We start from the raw sequence: 23,872 nt of genomic DNA, 5'->3' as shown, positions 1-23,872 counted from the left end.
GCTGACATTTTTTAAAACATAGCTTTTTAAAATGGAGAATATCTGGGGGGCCACCCTACCATCTGACATGGCATGCCAGAAAGGTGTGGATTTTGTTCCATTTTGTCAAATTCCTTTATGAATCAGCTGACATTTTTTAAAACATAGCTTTTTAAAATGGAGAATATCTGGGGGGCCACCCTACCATCTGACATGGCATGCCAGAAAGGTGTGGATTTTGTTCCATTTTGTCAAATTCCTTTATGAATCATAATCCCATACATATATAATATAGATACACACACACACACACACACACACACACATATTTTGTCTTGCCCTCTAGTAGAGCTGCCTGTCCTCAGGGATACAATTTCTGTTAGATGCTGTGCCTATACTGTGGCAGCACAGAGACATGGTTGGAAGGAGACTGTACTGCAGGATCATGCCCACTTTCCTTCTTTAGTGATTAAGTGTAATTATCCCAAGAGTAAGTAAATTTAACTCTCAGCAAGGAACACTACACTTCTGACAAGCAAATATTCTTGTTCCCTTTTCCAGAAACTCATCCAACTTACTTGCTGAGAAACCTTTCACTAAAGAAGATATGAAAAGAAAGGGAAATTAAAAGGCGGATTTTCCTTTTCTAAGCGTTCCATTGGTCTAGGTCAGGCAGCTCAATGCTCAGCTGAATCTATTTAGAATTAAGAGACATAAACCACGGCTTCAGATCTGGGTGGTCTGTGTAATGTCCAGGAATATATGTATTGGCTCACCTTCAAAATACAGTTTTTCTGATTTCCTTTCCTCAAACAATAAATTATATTCACTTTTGCAATAAAATCACTGGGTAGTGTCTAGCAGTACTGTTCCTCTGCATCTACTGCTGGGTGTGTATCGCTGATGTCCACATGTCTTTTCAATTCAAAACAGTGGGATCACTTCAGTAAAACTATTACTACAACTGGATGAGCTGATAAAAGTTGGAAGGCACTGGTTTTATACAGTTTAATAAACAGATCAAAATCCTTATTTTAATCATGCCCTAACAAAAGGGGGGAAAAAAAGGCAGTTCTCCCTCTGTAAAATTAGCTATGCGCAAGGTATAGCCAGAACTCTGCTGAAGCCAGGAGAAATCTGACAAGGCAGAAGAGAGCTGTAAAACTGGGTCCTGCCATGAATTGCTGAAGAAATCAATGTATCAAGCTATTACCTTCTGAAGGACATTTTCTGTCACAAAATTAAACAACTTCACAGCATCTCAAGCTTAGCCAACACTTCATGAATTTGTAACTGTAATACAAAATTAACATTCCATCAAATTGACTCTTGTTACATCATACTACACCTCCGATTACCTCATAAATATACTGGTTTGAATTTTTATTTTATATCTCATAGTTCCTAAGGAAACAATTGTTAAGTACTACTAAGTTTTAAGAGAATACTTTATCTTTCTGTATTACAGATATTTCAACAGTAAATGAGCTAAATAGTGTTTAATTTTCTGAGACCAAAACCCACAGTATGTCACCTTTAACTATGCAGTAAGGATCCACATAAAAACATTAAAACACCATGCCACCTGACAAACACCAGTGAAATGTTATATTTAAAGAAACACTGTCATAGTGTTTCTTCATCTGGTTTGAAAAAAAAAAATAATACTTGGTGGAGGAATGGGGAGAGAATTAATCTAAAATCTGATATTTTATACAAGTCTGTAAACAACACATATATTACTTGTGCTGAATCTTTCCATCAGCAAACATTCATTAACAGGTTATTTCACCCAAAGGTTTTCAAGCAGCTTTGAAACACAAACAACTTCAATTCAAATGAACCAGAACATCACTTGCTAAGACATCTCTAAAAACATACATCCAGCAGTATTCACCAAAACATCATTGCCAGAGACCACAGTAGGACGTACGCTGTCCAAGTAGGACTCCACTTGAGTCTAAGAGGTGAATCTCTGGATACCATGACCCAAACTCAGATCATCACCACTGACAACACTCATTTCTTCAATACTGAAGAATTTCCCAACCCTGAAAGGGACAGGGTAGCCCAGCAGGAAGACTTCCTCAGTATTTCCTCAACCTACAACCATCAGGTTTTAAGTAAGTTATTCATGTTTTCTCCTTATTGCTCCCAAGAGGGAAAGGGAAATTCCTTCTCTTCTATCCCCCAAAAGAGGATTCACAATCCACACACAATGGAACACTCAGCAGCCTGCTCCCTGTCATGTCTGAATAGGTGCTACATCAAAATGAAGATGCTTTACAGCTTTTCAACAGGAAAGGGTCACTCACACATCTCGTTCTAAACTCATAAGCAACTATACATCCAACCATTTGCAGCCTGGTTTACCCATGATGGGGCCTCACTGCAGGCAGACTTGGCTACACATGTAAAGACTGTTCCCACTTCCTGCAGTAACAGCAGATCCTTGGGGGTTGGTTTGCACCTTCACAAGACACACTACACCTTTTAAGGGCCATACTCTGCCATTCAGAAGTCACCACTTGAGCACCTTCCTCCAAGGAATGGAACAAATGCTTATTAGCAGAACTGAAACACATAAGGACCTTATTTAACAAAACCGTAGTTTGACACGTTGGCTCCCTGACTGCAATTACACAATCTATCACTTTTCCATCTGACATCAGATTCCTACTCTTCCAGGGCTCTGCACAGACATGAGAATGAGGAGCTACCTCCTTGGCTCCTGGGGAGGGCAGGTCAGGTACAGAAAACCTATGGCATAAACCTGGCTCTAACAGGCACCTCTGGCCACATAACCCCATCTTGCAAGTATGGAGCAAGGGCTCACAGGCAGTGGCCTCCCAGAAGACCACTGCTCTGGATTTTTCTGAAAGTCTCTTCTAGCATAGAGAGTTTTTAACTCAATGAAGGAATGTGACCTCTTGTGGGGCAGGAAGACAGAGATGGGGGGAGGTTAGTCACCCATGATTTGCGCTCCGCTGCCAGGTCTCCAGCTGGGTTAAGCATTGCGTGACAGACCTGAAATCCTGATCAAGTCCTTGATTTACATTTTGGCACGCTTCACCAGTGCTTCTCAGCAGGACTAGATGAATCATTGATCTGTTCCAGTACAATAATTTCTATGTATGTTCATAACCTTGGAAGAATCTCTGTAAAAGCTGAATATGAATTTAGTTTGCTCAGTGCTCAGCTTTAAACACTGAATTTTGTTCAAGTTGTGCACTTACATTGTTGCTGCCCATGTCTGTGTGTTTCAAAAAATTAATTTTAGAAAAAATATAATTAGCTCTTAGATCTTTGTCAGACCAATAGTTCATAAATTAACTGTATCAGATAATGCTACTCTTATAAAATCCTTGACCACAGAAAGGCTTGATTTAATTAATGCACAAAATAAACATAGCAAGAGAGACAGTCAGCCCTTGAGCCTTTTTCCTGAAATCTGCCTCAAGCAAGCTCCTGCAGGTCAGGTACAAACAGAAAGTGATACACAAATGAAAGTAACTAAAATTGCCAACACTCAGCTTGAAAAACTCCCTACCATTGCACAGCCAGGAGCCCACTGACAACACTTTTTAAAACAAATGAAAAAATAAATTATAATAAGCTAAAGAAATTTCCTGCTATTCTGCACAAGAGAAAAACCCCCATCCTGTGTCCTTTGCAGATGGCAGAGACCCTCAGCATTTTCCAGGCCCAGGACTCAAAACGTATCTCCTTAGTAATTGTTACAGATTTCTGAAGCTGTAACTTGCGAAGCCTTCAGTATACCGGGAGCTCCAGGCTCCTTGGGCAGGGACCCTGACCTGTAACTTGCGAAGCCTTCAGTATACCAGGAGCTCCAGGCTCCTTGGGGCAGGGACTCTGACCTTCTCTTTGCAGGTGGGTGCCACAAGGCTGAGGATCAGAGTAGCTCTGCTTCCCACCTGCCACCTCACTGGCTCTGGAAAGACTGAGTCTGCAGTCTTGCCTTCCCTTTGCTTTTCCTCAAATGAAATTTTAGGCTCAACTTGATCCTTACAGCTCCATTTCACATACCACCTTGAGCACCTCCGGCCATTACTATAAAGGGGAGACAATTACCTGGATACAGAAAATACTATACATAATACGAACTTTTTTCCCCTGTATATATCCACACCTCCGGCCATTACTATAAAGGGGAGAGAATTACCGGGATACAGAAAATACTATACATAATACAAACTTTTTTCCCCTGTATATATCCATGAATGCCTGAGATTTTATAGGATGTCACTCATCACACAATCATGCAAAAAAACCCAGTGAATATTTTACATTACTGAGTCTTGCTCAAGCTGGGGGGCACCAACACGTTCACCATCAACTACCAACTTACTGGATAGTGAAAACTAAGTAATTTCAGTATGCCTATTAGATGTATATATCAGAAAACATTTGACATTATTTTAGATTAAATATTCCATTCCCAAGCATTACTTTTAATTTAGCAGGCAAAATAATTCAGACAATATAAAAAACCTTAAATGAACCTTAAGAGGCAATGCCTTCTGAAGTACCAGTGCAATGGCACTTCAGGTGCATTTTATGTAACTTTTTTTCACTTGTCTTTATCTTTTAAGCTGCAATTCTTATATGGTGCGAAATCAAGCACATGGAAATTGCTATTTAGAAAGGACATTTGATTGCACATTTTAAATAAACAGTGCTTGACATCTCTTAGGTAAAGAAGAGATTTCTTGAAAACTTTTGCCAACATAAGAATGCAGGTAAGCTCTATCTGTCTCCTACCTAACAAGTTATCTAAACCAAGACACCTGTACCAAATTAGATCAGACATAAGATGTAAAGAGCAAAGCACAGGAGAAGGGGCACTAAGCAGAACAGGGAAACGATTCGGTTCTTGAGATGAATATTAAGTATGCCAAGTGATCTTTTCCAGTTAAGTGGAAAAAACCCAAAAGGGTATAATTAAGCAGATGGCTACCAAAAGAGTCATTCTCCAAAAGCTCACTCTACACAGTGGCAGAGTAAGAGCTGTGCCCAAATACCACACTGAGGCTTACTAGCAGTGTAATGGCACACAGTACAATAGGGAGCACTTGTGGAAGTGAAAAATTAGCTCTCATTGCACCCATTTTAAAGCACTTTAGACCCGAATCAGGGAGCACTTGTGGAAGTGAAAAATTATCTCTCATTGCACACATTTTAAAGCACTCTAGACCCGAATTGATTGTATCTGCAAGTTATCAGACAGATTCTGAAATGCTGAAGAAAGGTGTGTGTTCTTTTCCTCATTCCGTGCTTTTGTAAATAAAATGGCAGAAAAAGCACAAGCCTAGCAGACCATCTCATGTGGAGAAAGGAAACCTCCAGGGCTGATTTAATGGGCAGGTTAGGACAACATGGGCAGCAATGAGGGTTAAAGATAACTTCTTTAGGAGCAAAGTACAGAACAGAGCAGAGAAAACTGGAACAAACAAGACCTCGAACTTCAGTATTTGCAAACCTCATCTTGATACTCTGACAATTTAATGCACCAGATCTTCTCTAATATGGAATCTGAAGTTATTTCAAGTAATAGAGGGCTTCTGGATATACATATATATGCACACAATGTGGTATTTATATACAAAATATTTTTGCTCAAAGACTAGCATCAGCTAAAGTTATTCTTTTGGAGGAAGAGAAGTATCTATTAGAGGTCAAATAACAGAAATGCACATTTTACATAAAATTAAGGGGAAGACAGTAAACCAAATTGTTCCTATGTCTCAAAACACACCATCACAGCTATGGTTGTTTTCCAAAGTCTTGTTTACTTTGTCTTAAATTAATACAGTAGTAGAAATTAAAGCACTAAAATGCATTTGTAGATCCAATTACAGATGAATTCTTCAAAATCAGAATTGAAAGGAAACTCCAAGGTCAGGCATTTTCACCTTTTTAGTACATTATTTAAAGAGACTGCATTCAAGAATATTCAAAAGAAAACTGACTTTATATTAACTTTTTTCCTTCCTGAGAAATGCTGCATTTTTCTGCAATGTCTCTCATTGAAACCTAGTTAACTGCTTGTCAACAGATACATGTGCATGCAAATGTGCATATCAGCCACAGCCTCACCTATTATTCTGAGTACCAGGTGGCATGTTCAACATACTTTTATTAATTGCTGCTATGCTATTTGACTGCAAGGGCACTTTAAAGACGGAAATGCATGGAATTATACATAAAATGAGTCTTTTATATTTTAAAATTAATAGTAGCTGTCTGTGAATCAAATGTGACTGAAATAAGGATGTGCTGAGGGGCTGAAAGTGTAGCAAAGTATCACCACACTGCTTTGGGCAAGTCACAAGAGAAACTGGGCAGGTCACTATTGCTTCCCAAAGACAAGTGATAGCAGATACATAGACAGTAAACCTACTGTAAATGATTACATCTTCAGCTTATCAAGCAAGTAATGCAAGGAAATGTTTCTTATACTCTCAGAGAAAAAAGAATGGATATTGGGTAAGAAATCTGAGTAATTTATTCCTGCACTTTGCCTTTATACTCATCACTTTCTAAAACAAATTCCAGCACACTAAACAATTCTGAAAATGGTCTAGAGCAGTCAGTGGTTTTACAGTAGGATTTACATTTTAATCAATACGATTTATATCATATTTCTAATATGACTTCTTAGGCTAGAACTACTTCGTGGCGGGGTTGTACTGATTAATTCAAACTGACACTGCCCTGTCACCGATTCACAACACACACAGTATAGTGAAAACATTCACACTCTTATCAGAAGCCACAAATAAAACTCCAAACCTCTTAAAACTTTCAACATAAGGCTTACCCTTTGTCTGTCCAGTGTATCAGCAAGAAATTATCAGTAACCTGTCAGTCTGCATTACAGAGTGACAACAGAGGATGAGTTAAAATCCAATTTCATTAAGTCAGCTTTGGAAGGTGACAAATGCCAAAAACCTAACAGTGCTACCTTTTAGCTGGGTCTGTAATTTAACTTTTCAAAAGAACAAATCAAATCACTTTCCCGCCTTCTTTTATCAACTTATCTTTACAAAATTAGAAGAATGAACTCAAAACAGAATCCCAGAAAGAACCTTTTCCATTTATTTCTACATTCTGGTTTCAAGCATTTTATAACTTTAGTTTCTCCTCAAATGCTATAGGCAGTTATCTCTTCAGTTAATTATTTATGCCACAACAGACAGAGAAAAGAAATTCTAAACCAGGAAATGCATATTTGGAAAAACCTTAAGCTCCTTGGGATTTCCATTGTACAACTGATGAGATTTCAAGATTGACAAGATTTCAAAAAGCCTTCTACAGCAGCTGTTAAATAAAAATCTGGGCTGCAATCATGCATTTTTTCTCTCTTTCTTTCTGCAGGAGACCTTGTGCTCCTGGAATAAATGCAAACAAGCATGTACTAGAGACCCAGCCCATGACAACTACTGTGCATGTTTACATTGCATAAAATCACAAAGCACAAAGGTGTTGCAATTACTCCTTAGCGTTCCATCTCCCTCTGTTGCTTTAGTGACATATTATTTATTTCGCCAGCAGTCCTTCCTCAGAAATTCTACCACTAAATACAATCTACTGTGCTTTGGCACCTAGGTGACGTATTTCCAATAGATTCTCTTTAAGGAGTGATGGCTCACCCTTATGCAGGAACAGTTCCTGCATAAGGAACAAATCCAGAAATGTGATTATTAAAAGAATAATTTAATACAAATACCAAATTTTCTGTTAGTTTGAAGCCATCCATTTAGCCTCCACTTACAAACATCTGCCTTCCTGAGTACTCCTCCTGTGCTCAGAATTAACATGCAGTCTCAGAGATAGAATCATAATTACATTTTAACTATGATCACAAGTTATATAGAATAATCACATAAAATTACAGAAGACATTTCACATGGTCCATTCTCCATCAAAAACAAGGACTGCAGCTTTACCATTCACAGTGAACCTGCTCTTCCATAATACATGATGGAATCTCCCTCTCTATGAACAAACTATCCAACTATTTAGTATTAATATTATAAAGTTTCTACAATACAATTATTTCTAACCAACACCTAGCTCTCTGCATTTTTAGTTTATTTATTCTACTTTGTACTCAAGAGAGAGTTCATTATTCTTTTCCTCATTACAGAACTACTGCACAAATGAGAATCTATTATCAGTCTAGACTTTTTCTAGACAAAACATTTCAAGCAATTTCAAGTTCCTCAAACAATATGGTCAATATGTACAGACAAACTTTGTTGCTGCAGCTGACATTATCGACACTAAGGAGAGGCCAACAGTAACTTCATGTGCTTTGAATGCTGTATTCTTATTTATATCATCACAGAATCACAGAATGATTTGGGTTCAAAGGAAGGTTATAGATCAGCAGGGACATCTTCCACTAGACTTGCTTGCTCAAAGCCCTGTCAGACCTGGCCTTGAATGCTTCCAGGGATGGAAGTGAACTCCACATCATTGGCTATGTCATTAAGATATTGAAAAGCACTGGTCCCAGGACAGAGTCCTGAGGCACACACTCATCACCAGCCTCCACCTGGACACGGAGTCATTGACCACAACTCGCTGTCAGTGTCCATCCAGCCATCAAACATATATACCCAGATACAACTGCTTTTTTCCACATCTCCATACCTTGACTCATGTTCAGGTTGCCATCTAACTCCTACACCCTGCTATGAAGAGCTGTGACCTAGGAAAATGTTCCAAAATCTTTACCTGTACAGCTAATTCTTTCTTCTAAAGTGCAGAACCTTCCATCAATTTCCACTGTATATTCTGAGAATATTTTCCAATTTGCCAAACTGTTTTGAATGACATATTTATTAAATCTGTGGACAAAATCAGACATCTTGGAAGACTGGTTTGGTCTCATTGCTCGGCAACTTTGATAATGATCAGGATGATTATTTAGAGCTTGATATTAAATATGTGGATGGAACAAATTATCCCCGGATGGTACTTCTACTCTGATGGTAAATTCAGCACCCAGGTTTTTCAGTCAGTTTTAAGTAGAAGGATTTTTTCTACAGCATACTTTGAGGCCTCTCCTATGAGAATGTCACATGAGAGTCTGTCTAAAGTCTTATTGAAGATATATGATATCCTCTATTACTTCTGAATCAACGAAGCCTCTAATCTTCACAGAAGGAAGCCAGATTGACTTGACACAATTCATTCTTCACCAATAACTGTGAATGCTGTTATTCACCTCCTTGTTTCTTCTAAGCGTCTTCAAAGAGTGTATTTGAGGAATCATTCAAAGACCATATTTGAGGAATCATCCCAGAATTTTTGACATTTGCATGATTCTAGGCTAAACATCACTCTAATATATCATCGAAAAAAATTAACTACGCTTTCATTCAAATTTACATAGAAAAACCCCTCTGACATATCAGAAAATTACTATTTAAAACACCTAAGGTATTCTATCTACTTTAAAACCCATAGATTTTAACCTAAAATTCATCAATCTTACTCTTTAGAGCAAAATCTCAAATATTACTTCTTTAACTTAACATTTTTTCATGTTTTCCCTCACATACTATTTACTTACACAATTCTCTTATTCACACCGTAAGTAAAATTCAAGTTTTCTAAAAATTCATTGAAACTTTACCACTGAATTTCTGAATCACAGTTTCCCCTGATGATTAGACCCATAGTTTGATATTAATGTAGGAGTAGAGTCAGATTCTGAATTACAGTTTGGTATTACATTAATCAGATCTGATTAGTTTGGGGCAAGGTTTATTTAAGCTAAAAATGTTAGACTAGAAACCCTTCCTCAGTATGGTTTCTAGAAAATATATCAAACGTATGAAAGAGAATAAAGAATGTCTCATTCTTCAGAATATTTGAAATGGCCCATAAAGTCTCAGTTTCACAGAAGAAACCAGTTTTTTTCACAGCAGTTTCTTTTTCTATGAAATTGAGACTTTATGAACTGAAGCATGTCTGTGAAAATCATCTATGACATAATTTATACTCTTCTAACCAAATAACGTATAAGCAGAATGAAGAAGAACGATGTAATTCAATGTTTATAAAGTAGCAGACATTTGACAGGCTTCAAATTATGTCCAGGATACACTGATAGATACCACTATCCATTACTGTGTTTTCCCTGACATTTTATCTTAGGGCCAAAAGCCAAAAGAAAGACCACAAGCATCTAACCACAAAGTAGCTCTTATTTTCCTGTTCTAGTCAGCAATTAGCTCACAGAAACAGAATTCCAAGTATTTCCAATGCCTGTAGTTAAAAATATGCCTCTTTCTAAAATGAAATATAAATGTCATATGTTAAAAGCCATATTTGGGACTGCAGGCTTTAGACTACAAATATATATTCAAGTTGCACAGTAGTTATATGTAACATAAACAGAAAGACTATTTATTTTAAAAATATATACCAAAACATGTAGACTCTAATGTAATGTAATTGCCTTCTGCTTTTCATGAAACGGAGATTTTCTGCCCTGTCTGCTATCAAATCAGAAACATGTGATGAGTGTGAGTTACCAGCTTAGGACTTGTATTTCATGACCACGATGGTGTCTGCAACAGCTCAGTTTAGCCACAAAGGATTGTAGCGATCAAATAGACACAGGTAACGTTCAACTTACAAGCAGAGATTTCTGAAATCTAATCCATCCTCTAAGAATTATAGTTCATTTCTTGGAGTGACTCTCCTTTCCTAGGTGCATTTTGTAAATACATAGACTGTTCTGAAGATTTTCCTAACTCCTGCTCAAAGGTATCTCTTCTGTCTTTCTTTAAGGTCAGGAGAATTATTTTTATTCTAAATTTAACAAGCAACTACACAGACCCTCAGCTCAGCAAAACTAGGTAACTATTTTTAAGAGAGAAGCAGCAAAACCAGGTAAAACTGGCAGGAACCAACTGTGAAACAAAGCCAAGGAGCTGGGACAGTAAAGAAAACAAGAGAAATAAAGAGTACAAAATGTGTTGATGATAACTTCTTGCTCCAAGCAATAGAGGAGCCAATGAGAGGTGCTATGCTGCACAGTTCTCACCAAGGAGGGGCTGGTGGGGAATGTGGAGCTCAAGGGCAGCCTGGGCTCCCGTGACCATGAAATGGTGGAGCTCAAGACCCTTATGGCAGGGAGGAAGGTGCACAGCAGGTTCAATACCTGGGACTTAGGAGACTTTGGCCACTTTAGAGATCTGTTTGGTATAATACCATGGGATAAAGCCCTGGAGGCAAGAGGGAGCTCAAGAAAGGTGGTTGATATTCAAGGATCACCTCCTTCAAGTTCAGGACCAATGCATCTCACAGATAAAGTCAGGCAAAAATGCCAGGAGGCCTGTGTGGATGAACAAGAAACTCCTGGACAAACTCAAACAAAGAAAAAGAAAAAAGAAGCCTAGAGGCTGGCAGTAAGGACAGGTAGCCTGGAAGGAATACATGGAGATTGCTTGAGCAGCCAGTGATCAGGCTAGGAAAGCTAAAGCCCTGAGAGAATTACATCTGGCCAGAGACATCTATGGCAATAAGAAAAGCTTCTGTAGGTACACTGGTAATAAAAGGAAGACCAGGGAAAATGTGGGCCCTCTCCAGAAGGAAATGAGAGATGTGGTTACCCAGGATATGAAGGCTGAGGTACTCAGTGACCTTTTTACCTCAGTCTTCACTGTCAAGTGCTCTAGCCACACTGCCCGAGTTGCAGAAGGCAAAGTCAGGGACTGGGAGAAGGAAGAAACACCTGCCATAGGAGAGGATCAGGTTCAAGACCATCTAAGGAACCTGAAGGTGCACAAGTCCAAAGGCACTGAGGAGACAGATGCATCTGCAGGTCCAGAGGGAACGGACAGATGAAGTTGTTAGGCTACTCTCTCTCCATCATGTTTTGAGAAGCTGTGGCAGGCTGGTGAAGTCTCCATTGCTTGGGAAATGAGAAACAACTTCCACTTTTAAAAAGAGAAAAAAAGGAAGACCTGGGGATCTATGGGTCAGTCAGTCCCACCTCTATGCCTGGCAGGATCATGGAGCAGATCCTCCAGGAAACTATGCTAAGGTACACAGAAAACAAAGAGGTGATTGCTGACAGCCAACATGGCTTCACTAAGGGCAAATTGTTCCTGATAAATTCTGTGACCTTCTACATTGGAGTTACAGCAGTGGTGGATAAGGAAAGAGCGAGTGATGCCTTCTACCTAGACTTGTGCAAAGCATTTGACACATAACATCCTTGTCTCTTGCCTCATTCTGTGGTTCTATACAGCTGTTTATATAGTACTTCCTACCTTAACTCTCTGGCAGCAATTCCATACCACTTTTTAAAGTTAAATTATGTCCTGTAACAGGAATGTAGGAGAAAGAGCCTTGTGATTTAAGAACTGGACTGCAACTCTGTGGCTCAAAGGCACACAAATTTTGTCTCTGACCTTCTGCAGGCTACTTAAATCTTCTCCCTTAGTACTCCATATGTCAAACGTAAAGTGTCTCAAATGTATGTGAAAGGGTCAGTCAATTAGATGCCAAATCTTTACTACACAGCATATACACAAGAAAAATGCTACAGAAAAATAATTTTAAATAAGGAAGAAAAAAAAACCTTTCCATAGTGTTTAGCAATAAACATAGACAAAATAACATCTAACAAAATCCTGCAAAAATAAAATCCAATCCCTACACCCTGTGAATGGATCTTTTTAGCACTAGGATTAAAGCAACCGGAAACTTTCTCTGCACTACACTTCCACTCACAGAGCTTGACACTTTAATGCCAGGATCAAAGACAGAAATCAAATCTGTGAACCTCAATTGCTTTTTCATCATCTGACTTGTAATATCAGCCTTGTTATGGCCAGTGCCTGGGAGCTACACGGGTGATATGCAGCAGTACCAGCAATCACATCCCTGCAGAAAGCATTCCAGGGCAGCTGAGACACCGAGGTCCTCAGCAGCCACAAGCACTTTATTCTCAAAGCCTGAGAATCAGAAGCTATTTCCTTTCTTTTATTTTGCATTTAAGGATGACAGGAAGATGATAAACAGCCAAAGCCCAGACACATCAATATGCTAGCAGGACAAAAGCCCTTTGTGATTGCCTGACGAAACCTAAAGAAGGGGAGGGGACCCTTTTTTTCTTCCTTTGGGGATGGCTCTGGACAGAGACGCTTGAAATTTTAGCCCTCAAAAGCTTCTCCCGTTACCACCAGATCACCTTGCAGGTAAACACTTTCCTGGTTCATTGAGTCACTGTTACGTATCTGAAAAAGAATCTCCACTGAAAAGTGATAATGGTGGAAAAATACTCCCTATTGTACAGCTGTAATTCTTGTACCGCTTGTCTGCAGGCAATGCATTTCCTCTCTTGAGGAGGCTGTGCAACTGGATCCAGCTACATGTAAAGCAATCTGTTAAAATGAGGACAAGATTTACTGTTGGAAAGAAATAGTTTAAATAAATTCCAGGAGCCTATGTACCATATGTCTAAAAGTGACCAAACATGGAAAATTAAATTCAACTTCTTCACATTATGTTCAAAAGTTAGCATTTTCTATGTTAGAGTAAACCAACTAATTTAGCAAATGCAATGAACTATTTGCAATAACTGGTGCTCCATTTTAACTCCTAAAGAAACTAATTATGCCTATAGACTATTTAGTTACATCTTTAATAGTGCATGCACAGTACTAAAATCCCTATTTCAGTTGTTTTTTAAGCATGCAAATTGACATGTGTACCATGCAAAGTGGCAATGAAAACCATGATACTGTTATCAAAATATATTCCTTTCTTCCCATATAGCCATAAAATCATTTGCACTACTTAATCCACAGGAAGCAATGAAGCAAGACAGCTGAGTTTAATGTAAAAGTGGTTTTGTTTCTCTTTAAAAGCAGTGAAGCCCAACAAAAGTCACCAACTTTAGAGTGTCTTCTTGACTTTTGACATGTGCATTACTGAGGAACAGCTGGACCAGCATATCTCTATATGAAAAATTACAACAACAAAAAATAAATAGGAGAGATGGGAATTAGAGAGAACATAATTTTCTTCCCTCACTGGCAGCTGAGAAAGCTTACTCTGCAGCCTTTCTGCAGACTGCAGGATCAGGAGCAGTGTGATTTAACAGGGGGAAAATAAAAACTAGCCCAAGTTCAGCCCACACAGTTAATACACCTCATTTGGACCCAATCTAACCACAGCTTATACCTTCAGAAACAGAATAGTTTGAAGACAAGGGTATAGTACAACAATCAAATACCTGCCTACTCATTTTGAACCACTATTACCTTTTCATCTTGAAAGACAAAGTGAAAAACATTAGGTACTAGGACTGGAAAACCTCTTTTAGCAAGAAAGGTGATTCAAAGGATTCGAGGAAGCACCAGTCTTCTTTTAAAAAGCCAAAAGGACAATGATCACCTTTATTCTGGACTATCATTTGAGCATAATAAAGGTTTAGCTACTGCTGAGGTGTAAGAAGACAGAGTTGAAGACAGAATGCTGCAAGAGCATATAGTTTTTCTCTGTTAGATCAAGAGGCAGAAACAAAAAAAGGAAAAAATTACTTGGTGACTTGTAAATTAGGTACTTGAATGATCCAATATGCTTTTATCTGAAGAGCTTTACTAAAACCAAAGACACAAAGCTGCACTACAGCCCTAATAAAGCAACTACCCATGTTCTCCCTTAGATACAGGTAGTTCGTGGCGGGTTAAAACCCTGGCCTGCTTGGCCTCTGACTCCTTCACTGCAGACACTGCCCTGTCTCTTCTCCCATTTCTCTTTTCATCTCTGGTCAAGCACTGCATCTGATAACAGGAGCAGGTAAAGGGGAAGCAGACAGTTTTGGAACTCAGCATAGTCCACCAAAAGAAAACATTTTGAAAGGCACTCAAGAGAAGCATGCCTTTCCCCACCACACACAGCCCCGGGCAGAGCCTCCTCCCAGCCCCTTCCCTCCCCTTGGCTCCCACCACTACTGCCAACAATCGATCATGACTCTGGGAAAGCAATGCTAATCATCTGTCCCCTGATAGTAACACTGCCGCTGTTGTAGACTATCTCACCTTTCCTATCCTCTCACCTGCTTTTCAGGAGAGACTGCAGAGCTGACGGCTGGGACGGGGGAGGCAAAGATGGCATGGGCACAGCTCGACACCAGGTAACAGTTGCTCTGATCTTACTATCAAAAGCAGTGTTTGAAATACGGTAAAGATGTTTATGCTTATCCATTTGAACATCTAAATCTTGCAGTGCAGATGCTCAGGCTTGGTTTTGTTTCCTGTGATTTATACAGACACGCACTCTGCAACCTTTACCTGGGGATAGGCATGGAGATTGTGACATTGCTTGGCTTGGCATGACAGCCATACCATGGCTGACCATAAAATAATGAGTGCAAGGATTTAAGGCTGATGTGGTATGCACTTCCTTGGGAAAAACTGTAAATACAACAGGCATCATGCAATTAACTACCATCAACAAAATGTCCAAAGTTTTCTCTCAGAATATTTTCAGGAAATTAGTCCAATAACTGCTGGTATCTTAAGACTAAAATAAGTCTGTTCTAGCAACATTTCAATATCACAAACACATATATTCAGAAGGTAAACATGAGTATGTTACATTCTAATTGGTTAGTTCATGAGCCTCTCCTGACATTCTTGCATCCTCATCAATCATATGCAGTGGCTGCTGTAGAATGTCCATGAGCAAATCCCACTTCTGCTATTTTTGTGTTCTTGTATTTACAAGTGCAAATCACTATTTCTTACCTGTTCATTTGGGTATTACTGGAGGAATAGGACAATAATGGCATTCATGAAATTAGTATGTATGCTACATTCTAATTCCTAAAGTTACTATATGGTTATCACATACTTTCTCAAGAAAAGACACCAGGAAAAAACTCAGTAAAATTAACATTATATGACAGAGCTCTAATTTAAAGGAATACTTCAAATGCTATTACCAAATTGGCATATACTTTTAGAAAGACAGAAAGAAGCAATAGCAAATTTAAACTGCCTTTCCAGTTCCTAATATGCCTCCCTAGGACACAAAAGAAGTAAAAATACTCTCTCTTTTTACTCTTGACAAGGATCTAAAGAGATCATGGAGCTTATTGTAGTTTTGCATTTTACATTACTGTAGAAATTAGAGTAATTTTGTTTAGAACTCAGGAGATTTTCAAATATTTCACATAATTTTTCCATGCAGGAAAGCAGTTTGTTCTGTGATGTCTGTCTCCTGTAATTTCCATCCAACTACCTAACCCATAAAAATCAATACTAAATGTGAATTTTAATATATATGGTCCCTTCCTTTTTTGCTCTTATTAGCAGAACATAAGGCAATTTTTTCATATTAAAGCCAAAAATGGGTCCATGAAATAGAAAGGTAATACATGCCATGTAGGCAGAATAAGTCAGACAAAAAACCAGACTCATAATATCTCAGCATCTCATTAATTCTAAACACTATCTCTCAGAATAATTCTCATATGGTTTCTAGGTAACCTTTAAGAAGACATTAGCCCAGATTTATTCCTCCTTGAACCACGCAAGTAAGTTTGGTGCACAATCACCTGTATCATGAGTTAGAGAGAGGCAGCTCTGCAACATACATTAAACCCACACAAGATGGGAACTGCCCTCTTGATTTGCCCATTTTTGACTCCTATTTCCTAACTTAAATATCTCAGATAGGCACCTAAACATGAACATTATCTTGAAAACAGTCCCCAGAGACACACTAAAGATCTAATTGTTGTAAGGTTCTCTTTAATGCTAGATTGGAAATCAAAACTGATGTCTTCTAATTTCATGAATACCATTATTGTCTTATTCCTCCAGTAATACCCAAATGAACAGGTAAGAAATAGCAATTTGCACTTGCAAATACAAGAACACAAAAATAGCAGAAGTGGGATTTGCTCATGGACATTCTACAGCAGCCACTGCATATGACTGATGAAGATGCAAGAACATCAGGAGAGGCTCATGAACTAACCAAATTTGTCCTCCTTAATCCCACTGGACACTGCGATTTGCCACCCTAATATATAGTTTCTTTGTAAAACCTCTAGGTCCAGATATTCTTCTGAACTGTATGAAAATCTAATAATGTCAAATTTTTGCACTTAAAAAATATCCTTACGATATCATCTTTATCATTTCTGAGATAGAGGTGGGTACACCCAGCATTAACACGGGGAGATCAGACTCCCTGTCCTGTGAACATTGCAGAGAGCTGGGCCCAGAGCTCTGCAAAACTGTGCAGTAACTTCCCTTCAAACAAAACCCAAAAGCATTATATGGCATTGCAAGTTCAAAGGGACAAAAATAAGGAAAACTGAAATGCAGTGGAAGTCTGGTAAAAGACCATGAAAAACATCTCAAGAAAAGAAAAAAGCAAAAATCCTTTTCTACCTTTTATTCTATTGGTAGATAAACAGAAGATTATCTCACCTTTCTACCCCATCTGCATTTGAACTCAGCCTATGCAAGTCCAACCACAGTGCTCTGCCAGAAGTGCCTGAGTTAACCCAGAAGGTTATCTTAGCCCCAGCCCCCTCCCACCGTCCATGCTTTACTTTTCCTCACACTAAATAAAGAAAACTGATATTTATAGCATTTCTTAGGGGACTGCATGTTTTCACCGACTCACCAGGTCATCCAAAATACCTCAGAAATCAAGTTTCATGACAGTTACCAAAACAATGCTTTGAATCACTAACTTTCAGATGTTTAGATAAGGACAGTAAAAAACATATATAAACATGGGAAAAAAGTCCTCATCTGCTTTTTTCTTCTGATTTATTACCTAATAATTCAATAGCAGAGTAGCTTTAAGGCACTCCTGTAATTCGTCAGCAAATGTAAAAGACTTCAAAATAATCGTTATAAGAACAGGGAAGCTTATTTGATACTAAATCCATATAACAACTCTGACTGTTAAGCTTACTCATTCTACAGTAAAAAAGTGGAATTATAAAGCAAAAATATCTTTCAAGTAGTTGCTTTGGTACAAAAGGCAGTTTAGGTGATTAAACAAGAGACTAACACGGCAGTGGTACTACACATTTTTAAAAGAAAATAAAGACACTTTGAAGTATCATGCGGAAAATACTGAATAAATTACAGGATATGTGTTTCACAGGGAAAGAAGAGTAAATAGCTGTAATTTGGGAGGCTAGAGTTTCCTTAATGAGACAGAATAAAGGGCTCTGCAAACAATAGGACCTTTCTTAAAGATTTTACATAGGTTTCAATACTCATAGCAGAAGTGCCATGAGGAGAGGCTGAGGGAGCTTAGGTTGTTTAGCCTGGAGAAGAGGAGGCTCAGGGGAGACCTTATCACCCTCTGCAACTCCCTGACAGGAGGTTGTAGTCAGGTGGGGGTTGGTCTCTTCTCCCAGGCAACCAGCAGTAGGACAAGAGGGCACAGACTCAAGCTCTGCCAGGGGAGGTGTAGGTTGGATAGTAGGAAGAGATTTTTTACAGAGAGAGTGATCAGGCATTGGAATGTGCTGCCCAGAGAGGTGATGGATTCACCACCCCTGGAAGTTTTCAAAATGAGACTGGATGTGGCACTTAGTGCCGAGGTCTAGTAACCACGGTAGGACTTGATGATCTTGGAGGTCTTTTCCAACTCAGCTGATTCTATGATTTTATGACTCCACCTTAGTGGCAGTCTATGATGGGGCATCTCCATTTCTTAGATCATTTATTACCCATTTTTAAGCAGTACATAATATATAAACAACATTAAGAGATCCAGAGCTTTCTGTTGTGAGCTATGCAAATCCTGATTTATGAAAAATACCATGTTCTGCTTTGTGAAATCACAGCAATAACTTCTGATTGCCTGAAATTATTGTTTCAGAAAATAACACTTCAATATTTATCTCTAGAGAAGGCAGCCCTTCATCCTCAACTCATGATCAATCAATCAGCAGAAACATCTAGCTTCCCTTAAGAGCTGGTTTCAGCGTATACGGAGCTTTCCTTTCCAGGGTTCAGAGCAGATGAATTAACATGTGCCTATTATAAACTGGTAGTATATGGTCTAAGGATTAACTGCTATAGCAACGAGTACTGTAGTCTGCCAACACACATTCACCCAAATTGCTGGATTTTCTAAGTTTATATGGATAGGATTTATATGTAGGTGTTCATTTATTGCGCAGAGATGGCAGGTTTTATATTACGTGACTTCTTCAAGCACATAAAAGCACAGCCATTGCATCACTCTTCCAAAAACATACCCAGTGTTAATATTAATAATAAAACTGCTGCTAAAGTAACAATTCAGGTGCATTTTACAAATATTTATTTTACATATTGTAGAATCCCTCCTGTTTCTTCATTTCATTCTATTCAATTACTCTAGAAGGTTATTCTGGACAGCCAGTGCTATTCAAATAGAAATAAGATGGCATAAAGCCATGGTATAATTAAAACCTTTCCACACATAACCTTAATTCCATGCAAATTATAATTTTTAAAAAAATAAAAGCATTAAAGAAAAGTGTGCTTTTATTCCAGTACACTTTAAGAATGGTGCATTTTAAATCAAATCATACATGACACCAAATGACATCACTAACCACTTTTTTTTGAGTAAGTGGTGAGTACTAAGTCTCAGTGGAGGTCAATGTCACCGAAAAATTAATTCCTACAGATATGAGAACATTCGTCTCCCCAGATACATTGCTGTATCTAAGTTTCTCAGGAAAAAATGGGGGGAAGGGGAAAAAATCCTGTTTCAACTGTGGTTACCATCACATATGTGTGAATTAAATATACATATGTGAGATTCCACTACACTGTGTATACTATAACTATCCATGAATGAGTGATGCACGTTAATTTCATTACTTCCAGTGGAGTGGAGAAGAAGCATTTTGAGAAAACAAGAGGTGCAAGTTAGGAGAAAAGTACCAGAAGAGGATGGAAGAGAAGAAAGAAAAAATTACTACACTAAAATATGATTCCCCTGTTATATATCCCTGTTGCTTGTAAACCTATCATCTGCATTTCAGCTGCTTTTTATCCTAGTATATTCTTCTATTTTTTGTCCTGTCTGCTGACATGGTATTATTTTTTTCCCTGTTCAGACACTCTCTCCTTCCCTCATCCTAATATCTTCCTTTCTATATTGTTCCTCTGAATTTACCTTTCATTCTGACCCCCTTCTTGCTTTATCTATTCTGGAGTAATTAGTCCTGTTTTTTCTTCTACCATTTCGGTTCTGTAACATCACGTCTTATCTCCTGAGATTTAGCACCTTCTTTTTCTTGTTGTCCTGTAGCAGATGCAGTAACATTTGAACAATCCAACAGAATTTGGCAGAATCCCCACTGATAAATATCAAAGCTGCTTGGTGAAGTTTTCAACTAGTCTAAGGCTTCTGCCTTAAGAGAATTTATTTAGAAGGTAACACAAGATAGATAACATGATGACATACTTTTTTTAAAAAATCATTATACTAGAAAAGGAAATATTCAAATAAATCAAGAAGAACAATGCCTATACTTCCATAGACTAAGACTCATACATCTGCTATAGCAGCATTTCCTAACAGTGTGGGTAGGAAAATATCCACCTCTACGGAGAGGTATGATCATGTTGCAATTATGTGCCATACTGATTTTATTCTCTTTTAATGGATAATGACCAACCAGACTGCTCACCCTTCAGAAGCACCAGTGAGCAAACTCAATCGGCTGCTATTAACATGGCAACCTGAAAGGTACCCGGGAAGTTGTGTGATGTAGAGAATGTATCTCAATTCCTCCACAAAGAAAACACTTACGAACATTCCAACTCAAATAACTTCATCTCCTAGGTTCAGCAAAGATCACTTAAGTCATGCTGGTATGCAGTCACTTAAAAACAACCAAAGTCCATGTGAATGCTGAAGAGCATCTCTGCTTCCCATGATTATCCCAATCACCACTGTTGGCCCACAGTGATGATGCCAGTTACCGTGCTTCACAGCACAAGCTGTGCAAGGAAAATGATTCAGCTCAAAAGTACTCAGAGCAGAAACAGTAGCCAAGTTTAGTTAACTGTAGATCTGCCAGGAATGCAGTGCCAACCAGAGCTACCCACTGGGGACAGTCATCACTTTTAATCTCAGAGAACATGATAACCTCGGATAAAAAAGTTTATATGAACCCAGAAAATGAAGACTACTTTGCTTTTATTCCCTGCAACATCTGACTCCTAAGCATCAGTAAGATTTTCATAGCATAGAGGTACACTTACATGAAGTCTCTTTTTAAAAAGGTTTCAAGCTTCAAATTACACCACTTAGATATCAAGATCTTATCTTTAATGATAAAAGGGATTATATATGACCTTGGTGACCATGACTGCTACTGCTCTCAGCACCTTTTTGGCCATTTTGGTGGGGTGGGGAGGACAAAAAGCAATTCTGAGAACAGGTTACATACAAAGCAAAAGAGAACTTTCTGTTTTTCAGGACAGTAAATGCTTGTTAACAGTAAAGAGTGTTTTATAGTCAGTGGGAAGATATTCTACATGGCAAGCAGATCTGACTTTGAATAAGGTGTTCATTCTGAAAGTATGAACATGATTTTATCAGTTTGATGTGCTTATGGTTAGGAAATAGGCTGACGTGATTTTGAGCCATTAAACAGAAAATGCAGTTTAACAACTCTCCCGATTGTCTTCCGCTTTAGGTGACAACAGACAGGAAGATTCCTCCCCTGGGACTCTGGATGGATTCACACAGAATTCTTCCAAGGGCTGTTGCAAATCTTACCAAAGGGGATCAATGATTAATTTACATAAGGGTTAAGACAATAACCAATTCAGTCTCAGCCAGTCCAGACAAACAAACAACTCTGAGGACTGACCAAGCGACCTCTCCACTGTCTCTTCTCCCTGAGCAGTTGACTACACTCTGTGCACACCCAGAGGTATTTTCACCCAGACCCATCTATACCTGGTTTCTTTAGGAAAGTAGCACATGAAACACTGTGAAGAAGTCCTACTCACAACACTGATTACACTGAGAAAAGAAAAAGAAAATCAAAAACTGATCTGTGCTGATTGCTTTTGAGAAATTTACCTTGGCTTAGGACTTCGGTTGGTGTTTACAAATAGATTTTTTTTCCCTGAGAATTAAACTAAACCTGATTCTCTATTTTAATTCCTCTGTTAAAACATAAAGACAGAGGGAATTAAATGCTGCCGACACTTGCTAAACAGGCTATCTATCAATCTTGGCACGCAGTGACTAATTTTAGAAGAGAAAGTGGTTTGGAGCCCATTCAACTGCCAGTGTTGCTGTGGCAGGTGAAGGAAAAGTTCACCACAGCCTCTGGGCTTTGTGTCTGCTCTCACCTCTAAAGGGGCTACAAGAAAGATGGAGAAGGGCTTTTTACAGGGGTATGTAGTCATAAGACAAGATGTACTGGCTTCAAACTGAAAGAGGCTTAGCTTAGATTTGGTATTAAGATATTCTTTACTGTGAGATACTGCATGGTAGTGAGTCACTGGAACAGGTTTCCCAGAGAAGTTGTGGATACTCCATCCCTGGAAGGGTTCAAGGCCCTGGCTGGATGGGGCTTTGAGCACTAGTCTAGTGGAAGGTGTCCCCGCTCATGTCAGGGCACTTGGAACTAGGTGATCTTTAAGGTCCCTTCCAGCCCAAACTACTCCTATATTTTGTTATTTAACTTGCAGACTCTCTGTAACACTGGTTCATTACCAAAGACACTGTCAGGAGACAATTAGCTTCCTTCAAAATCATACAACATTTATAGTTTTGACCAGCATTTTAGTGTTTTGAGTTTGTTTGATTAGCATTCATGCAGACATGTGTCTAACCTCAACCTTAAAAGTCAAATTCCCTGAGGCTGTTATGGCCTGACTCTGGGACGCAGAAGAAAATAAAGAGAAGTCTGCCAATGCAAGGCTCTTAAAAGGTTATAGATGAAAGGAGGAATGCTTCTTCGAATCCTCTAAATTAACAGCTCTCCTCTATCCACAGACTGTTCTTGGCCAAAATCCGTAAGTAATGGAATTACGAGAAAACAAGCTGCAGCTTCCAGAGTTTTGCAATTACCAGGGGATCATACAGCTTGAAGAACCATAGATGGCTACATGCCACAGAAAATTCCAAGTCAAAGGGTTGTAGTCAAAGGTTACTGTAAAAAGCAACTTTCCAGTTTGAGATATAATAAAATAAAATTTGAGAGCTCTGGTATTTAAGGGGAAACAAGGTAAAAGTCATTACATGTATCTTGCAACTGAGAGAGAAAAAAGTTATTCAAATAAGTGTCTCATCCACCCCCACTACTGTATGTTTTAAAAAAATACAACTCATAACTTGTGAAAATATATGTCAAACTAGTTTACTCTAAAACTGAAAGAAGGTAGTTACACCTGCATGCATGTCAAATAATAGATACTATTTAAGACCATAAAATCTGATTTTTCATCAGAAGAAAAAAAAATGTGATTTTCCCTGCCATGAACTATTTGAGAACATATATGAAAAGATTTCAGCTGCTTTCATACTATATAATGTTAGATCTCCAGGGTCATAATTATGAGATGAGACTCCTTAAATTAGCAGTATAATCTCCAGAAAATTTAATTATTTAACTCATAATTTCCCCTTTTAGCCCAACTATGTTCACAGCACTGGGTTTTTGATGCCACAGTAGCACTCCACTCAATTCAGAAAGCCTGAGTTGAGAATATACAAGCTTTCAGGTGAATACCAAAAATCAAGTCAGTTCTAAGAAACACTGTTTAAACTAAGTTTTACAACATAAATAGATATATTTGCAACATACCTGAAGAAGAACATGAACAAAGCAGCT

At 38.5% G+C, this 23,872-nt stretch overlaps 1 protein-coding gene across 1 annotated transcript in view; it reads right to left on the bottom strand.

The window, feature by feature from the left end:
• The window catches only part of TMEM135 (transmembrane protein 135), a gene marked incomplete at its 5' end in the record, with an annotated part of 145,436 nt that overhangs the window by 37,682 nt on the left and 83,882 nt on the right, over nucleotides 1–23,872 (bottom strand). Inside the window, one exon of the mRNA XM_009070356.1 lies at nucleotides 23,846–23,870. Coding sequence (XP_009068604.1) covers nucleotides 23,846–23,870 — 25 coding nt within the window. The remainder of the gene's footprint in view (nucleotides 1–23,845; nucleotides 23,871–23,872) is intronic.

This window comes from Acanthisitta chloris, unplaced genomic scaffold (assembly GCF_000695815.1).
Source record: "Acanthisitta chloris isolate BGI_N310 unplaced genomic scaffold, ASM69581v1 scaffold590, whole genome shotgun sequence".
In the NCBI taxonomy this organism is placed as follows: Eukaryota; Metazoa; Chordata; class Aves; order Passeriformes; family Acanthisittidae; genus Acanthisitta; species Acanthisitta chloris.
The sequence above is the reverse complement of the archived record's forward strand: the minus strand, read 5'-3'. Positions and strand labels throughout refer to the sequence as shown.